Source organism: Leptosomus discolor, chromosome 2 (assembly GCF_034619465.1).
Source record: "Leptosomus discolor isolate bLepDis1 chromosome 2, bLepDis1.hap2, whole genome shotgun sequence".
Classification (NCBI taxonomy): Eukaryota; Metazoa; Chordata; class Aves; order Leptosomiformes; family Leptosomidae; genus Leptosomus; species Leptosomus discolor.
Window position 1 is genome coordinate 116852238 of NC_141392.1, and position 6577 is coordinate 116858814.

The window sequence follows — 6577 nt, forward strand, 5'->3', positions numbered from 1 at the left end:
ACATAAAGTTCAAATTCAGCCCTAAAATATGTGAGCTGGCTACACTCCCTGGTGCCTTTCAGGCCATGACCATGCTTGAATACAGAATTGGTCCTGTACGAAGTTCCCTAAGGAGAGGAAAAATCCACCTCATCCCAGAGCCTCTTTTCACTATTTTCTTTCCAGGTTTTCCACCTCTGCTCTCAGGCACCGCCCCAAGAAGGAAGCCTAAGCACTTCCACAGGTTATTATCCACTGTGCTCATTTACAGTGCCGCTGCTGTGCCTCTTTCTGCTGCACTCGCAGCACTGCCATGCTGGTCAGATTTCCATTTTCCCTGGTGCATCGATCCAAGCAGGAAGAGAAAAGGCTTCCTACGTACAAGCCTACCCCTGATTTCCACTGTTCTCAAAAGGGGGTCACTTCATGCTTTCATGTATGGGCTGAAGTAAGAATGCTCCCGAGAAGAGAAGCAAATATATATAACTGAGAAGACACCACAAATTAAGGGCCTTCTGCTTGGACAGCTCAGGGATTGGACTGCACTGATATTTATGGGCTAAATCTGCTGCAGGAGAAAGGTGGCATGTAGCAAATTTACTTTAAGTGTGAAACCCGGGCCATGATCAAATCCCAGGTATTACACACTTGAGCGTAACTGTGTGATAACCACAGCGACTCAGATGTTCCTATTGCTGGGGTGCACCCTAGGACAGTGAAATGAATCTGATCTCAGCCTAAGCAAGTCACAGGGCTGGATCTCCCAACATAAAGCCTCCAAAAAGATAATACAAAGCATTTGAAACCCTAGGTCAAGGAATTACATAGTCTTTGCTGCAGCCTTTCTTGCAAGGTGGGAGATGAAACATCAGCCCCTTTCCTTTCAGTGTAACTGCGTGGAAGACTACAGATGCTTCACCAGAAAAGCAAGCAGTTACAATTCAGACCATAACGGGGTGCTGGAACTATATCTGCACTGTTCAACTACAAGAAGGGTCCCTGCTATGGGTTTAACTTAACTGGGCCTTTGCTGAGTATTTTCTTAGCATAGTTTGGAAGTTGGGACCAGTAGACAGTTGGATGAGGCCACCCTGCTTTGAGGTCTAAAAGTGTTGAAGAGTAGGAATGTGGGCCACTTCGTTTGCTTTCTCTACACAGGTAATTGCTGGCAGAACTCTGGGTGAACAACACAGCCCTGTGCTTTGAAATGAATAAGCTGTGTATTTCCCTACCTTTCCTGGCAGCACAGATGAGATCATCAACATAATTACTCATTCGGATGATTCTTTTTTCTATTTAATGAAGTGTTTTGCTCACGAAAAGACAAAACCAAATATCCAGGTATGATGCTTCGTGCCACCCAGAAGTCAAATAAAACCGGATTCAAAAGCCTACTCAAGCAGCACCTCTCACGATCTATAAAGCACCTGCAGCTTTTCCTGCCGCCACCCCCGAGGTGGAGCTTTCCAGCTGAGGAGCCCGCAGGCAAGGCGGGGAGCCCGCAGGCAGGCTGGCATCCACAGCGGCGGGGTGGCCGCAAGGTGGCACCGAACTCCAGCGAAAAATCCGCCAGCAGCTGAACACCGCTGAAGAGCTTCCAGAGGCTTGGAACAGCCAAGTTGTCGAGAAGACTTGCATTATGCAGCAAATTAATTCTATCGGCCTGTCAGAATGGCTCTACGTGCTTGTGATTATATTTACAGGGAAAATAGCTACAAGCTGCCAATGCTCCATCGCCAGAAGGACATGCCAGCATGGGGAAGACTTCCACACAGCCCAATTTTTCTTTGTTTCGTGAAGAATTTCAGACTGCAAGCAGTAACAACAAATGTAAAGGGATATTGCAAATCAGAAATTTAGCCTGCTAAAAGGCCACAAGTGCTGTAGAACACCGATGCCTATGACTACACTTTACTTCTGTTTTATTTCCAAACATCAGTTTGAATTTATTATGTTCACTGCATGTAAAATATGCTGTACAAGCTATGTAAGATCAAGGTACAAATCCATCCATCGCCACCCAGGGACATGCTCTTTTGACAGGGAGAAACAGGAATCACAAAAGTCTCACAGAAGATTAATTATATTTCAATGTATAGGATTAAGTGACCCATAAGTGAACCATTTGCCCTATTGACACACACTTCTGTAACAGTCTGCTGCAAGTAACTCGTCAGGCAATTGATACTCAGTGAAGCGTTTGGTCTTCAAGTGGCTATTTTTAAACACAATTTTTAATAACAACCATCTTCAAATCACCCATTTTTGATCCATTCACTAGTGCCGCTGCTGGCTAGCAGAAGGGGACACTTTGGATCCAACTCTGAGAGGCAGCAGCCACAGGACATCGTTTTGGTGAAAATGCTTGCAGGGAAAACGCTTGAGACAACGGGGATGAACAGCCCTAGCTGCAACAGGGACAGAGCGGATAGCGACCAGGGATTTCACAGGGTGAGACTTCACAGTGCACGGCTTTATGGATGCACCCAGCGTGAGCCATCTGTTTATGCTAAGGTACTTACACCCTATCCTCCGGGCAATCTGAAACTCCAGTCTTTCGAGCTCATTTATTTTCTACATTCGTTTTTTTCATTACTGCGACTGCCAATATCTCTGTAAATCGAGACCAAAAGGGTGTTTCAGCTCAAGTCTGCTACTCCTCCCGGTCTGTAATCCCTCCATTCCCTTTTGGACAAGAGCCGGCAGAGAGATCTCAAACACGGTGAGTTTTTTCCTCTAAGGCAGGGAAGTGGTTGGGTCCTGCGTTTCTCCAGCAATATCCAGCAAAGGCTTTTGTTTTGCTTAACTGCCTGCAATAATGTCAGTCCCACTCCGCTGGGGCTGCAAAGGCCACAGTGGGACGCAGCGGTTTTCCCTCCGTTTTTCTCTGTTTTCTCTCGCCCAGCCTCTCCAGACCGGCCATCCCGAGCGGCGGGGCTGCCGGCGGCGCAACTAGAGCCACGGCAGCCACAGGCCCGGCCGTGAAGCCGCCGCCCCGGGGCCGGGAGGGCGGCACAAACCGGGGGCGGGGGCTTCTCGCCGGCGGCACGGCACAGCGCGGCCGGGGGGACCTGGCCCGGGATCATCGCTGCCCGCCGAGAGCCTTCAGCGCCCCACGGAGCCCTCCCGCCTCCCGGCCCGGCCCCGCCGCCCCTCAGACCGGCCTGCTCGGCCCCGCCGCCTCACAACCGCCGGCCCCGCCGCTGCCCCAGCCCGGCTCCAGCCACCCGCAACCACCGGCCCCAATGTCCCCAGGCCCGGCCACCCCCCGCTGCGGCCCCGCCGCCGCGGGCCGGGCCCCGCTCACTCCCCGCTTCCCCCCCCCCCCCCGCCACTGCCCGGCCCTCCTCTCCGCGCCCCACCTCCCGCCCGCAGCCTCCCTCCAATCGCGACGCTCTCCGCCGGGGATGACCTCACTCCCTGCCTTCCCATTGGCCGGCTATATTAAGAAAGTCGCGAGCGCCTTTAAATAGCGGCGCCGGCCCGCAGCTTGCGGCAGTGGCGGCGCGGAGCAGCGAGGGCTGGTTCGGTCTAGAGAGCAGCAGCGGCGGCACTTCCACCGCGACGGGCCGAGCTGAGCGGGAGCGGAACGGGCCGGCGGCGCTCCCCTGAGGCCGTAGCGCTCCCCTGAGCCAGGGGACGGAGGCGCGGTGCCGGTGCGGCGAGAGAGGAGGGCGCGCCCGCCTGCCTGCGCGGGCCCGGCTCGCCACGGTGCCCTGTGAGAAGCGAGAGGAAGGGGGAGGCGGCGGCCGCGGCGAGGAGGGCGCTGCCATCGTCCTGCTGCACGGCAAGGCCAGCTTGGCGAGCCTGGCCATGGCCGCCATCCGCAAGAAGCTCGTGGTGGTGGGGGACGGTGCCTGTGGCAAGACTTGTCTCCTTATCGTCTTCAGCAAGGACGAGTTCCCTGAGGTCTACGTGCCCACCGTCTTCGAGAACTACGTGGCTGACATCGAGGTGGATGGCAAGCAGGTGGAGCTGGCCCTGTGGGACACAGCTGGCCAGGAGGACTATGACCGCCTGCGCCCCCTCTCCTACCCAGACACCGATGTGATCCTCATGTGTTTCTCCGTGGACAGCCCGGACTCGCTGGAGAACATCCCGGAGAAGTGGGTGCCCGAAGTCAAGCACTTCTGCCCCAACGTCCCCATCATCCTGGTGGCCAACAAGAAAGACCTGCGCAACGACGAGCACGTGCGCAACGAGCTGGCCCGCATGAAGCAGGAGCCGGTGCGCACCGAGGATGGCCGCGCCATGGCCATTCGCATCCAGGCCTACGACTACCTGGAGTGTTCGGCCAAGACCAAGGAGGGTGTCCGGGAGGTCTTCGAGACCGCCACCCGGGCAGCCTTGCAGAAGCGCTACGGCACCCAGAACGGCTGCATCAACTGCTGCAAAGTCCTATAGGGCGCGGCTGGAGCGCGGCGCTGGGCACAGCGCCTGGGTCACCTGTTGGCAGGCGGAGGGGAGCCGGGTTATGCACACACACGGCATCTGCCTGTCCCCTCCGCTGGGGGCTGGCGATGAATCGGGGTGGGGGCTAAGGGAGGGAGCGTGCTCCCTTAGCCTTGGCCGAAAAGGGTTGTGCTGACTCAGCCGTGGGGACAGAGGGAGGGGGGGGATTGCATGCCCTGAGTCTTGGGAATAAAGTGTGGAGAAGCCTTCTCCTAACTACGGGCCCCTGCGAGTTAATCGCAGACTCTCAACAACAAAAAGCTGCTGAGATTGGACTGAGCAAACATTGCACCCGGCTCTTCCCCTTTGCCCACCACCTGCTGCTCCCAGCTCCCAGCCAGCCTCCTCTCTTTTGCAAGAGGAGAGCGGTGGAGCTGAGATGCTCGAAGGGACTTCTGCCTCCTGCCTGCATGTGCCTCCCCCCCCAGGCGCGCTGGGGAAGGGGCTGCATCTCCTGGGCTGCCTGCAGCATCCTCACCTCTCCCGCAGATGTTTCGGCCTGAGCCTGACCTGCTGTGGAAGTTAGTGCCCTGAAGACCGAGACTGGGAGGGGAGGGTCATCCCAAGTGAAGCCTGTATATATCTTACCTTTTCTGTCTTGTGCAAACTGGGGTAGTGCAGGGGGTGCTTATTTAAAGTGAGGTGGGGAGGGGGTGCCCAGCTGGGACTTGTGTCGTGCAAAGGAACTTGCCCTGAGTGACTGATGCCTGCTGATAATGTGAGCCTTGAACTGACTCCAGCTGCAGAAGCCACCAGGCTGGAAAGTAAAGCTGAACTGCTCTGTCCTCCTTGCTGGACGTCCTCCTCCTGATGGATGAAGCAGGATGAGCAAGGGGGAAGGGGATGATATTGCCATATTATGATCTTGGTGCCTGCTTCTTCCTTTAGTGTTGTCTTCTGCAAGTATGTTGATTTGGGTTTATTTAAAAGTTTATTTTCAAAAGAAATTATTTGCACAACTTGGTGGATTTTTTTTTAATTAAATGTTCAATGCACTTGTCATCTGCATACAACACTGTAGCATTGTAAACCTTCTTACTCAGTAACCTCATCTGGGTCTTGTTTTAAATTGATTTCAACACAAGACAAAACCACTGTATCATTTTTGCCTTGGAAAAAAATGGGTGAAAGCACTGTTCCTTATGCAGTGAGTACATCAGACTTTAGTACTAAAGGGCAGTTTAAAGAATCTAGGTTTATTTAAAACTTATTTTCACATGGTAGCCAACCCAGGTGAAAATAATCTTGTGTTTCTCTGGTTCAGAGAACAAATGTATCCATTTATGTTTGTTTACTTTTCTCCCTCTTCCCTCAACAGTGGTACTGAGACTGTTTTTGTTTTTAATAAACTGACATGGCAAAAACTGAGATGTATATGATGTTTACATAAAATTATGAACTGTGTATGCAGTTTTTTATGTAAAGTATTAAAAGATTCTATGCTGACACTTGAGAGAGCAGTGTTGTGATTTATGGAGACTGTCCTCAGCTTGTGACAATGCGCCTGGATGGTGTTGAACTAGACCAGAGCTTGCCCCCTGCCTGCGAACGCTGCTGTTTGTTTTCTCCACTGGCTGAAATACCCATCTGGCAGCTTGCAGAGGTTGGTGGGTTTATATTCCTTTTTGGGGGAGCTGCTTCCTTGATTTTTCTGTATGGCTGGCATGTGGAAGTGTACTCAAAAACGCAGGGCGGTGACTAATCCGCCCTTGTTGCTGCTAAGCACAAGCAGCCTCTGTGCCTCCTGTGTGGTGAGTTTGGGCTCAGGCTCCCGGTGCTCCTTCACCCTCTGCCCTTGTGCCTGGGGCGAGGTCTGGGCTTGTGTAGCAGCAAACAGGCAGGGAGTTGAAAAGTAGCGGAGGCAATAGGGCTTATTTTTCAAGCAAAATATTTAGATAAAAGCAGTTTTTATTAGTGCTTGCAGTGAATGCCCCCGTTTGCTGCAGCGGGACATGGGGCCAGGCTTTGCTCGCTGTTGGGTCGGAAGCAGGAGGCCACGCTTGCGCTGCAGCGGTCTCCTAAGCCGCCTGGTCAGATTTCCAAACTGCTGCCCTCGTTAGTTCCCGTAGCAGCGTGAAAAGTTGGGGCCCCTCCGTGTCAGGGAACCCCAGCAGGGCATCACGCCTGCCTCTTCCCTCGCCGTCGC

The 6577-nt window shown here is 53.6% G+C and overlaps 1 protein-coding gene across 1 annotated transcript; it reads left to right on the forward strand.

Annotated features, from left to right (window-relative positions):
* The first annotated feature begins 3792 nt into the window (after window positions 1-3792).
* On the forward strand, window positions 3793-4383 carry LOC104351439 (rho-related GTP-binding protein RhoB). The gene has a single exon (XM_086461615.1). It carries the CDS (start codon window positions 3793-3795, stop codon window positions 4381-4383), a length of 591 nt encoding a protein of 196 aa, XP_086317741.1.
* The last annotated feature ends 2194 nt before the right edge of the window (window positions 4384-6577 follow it).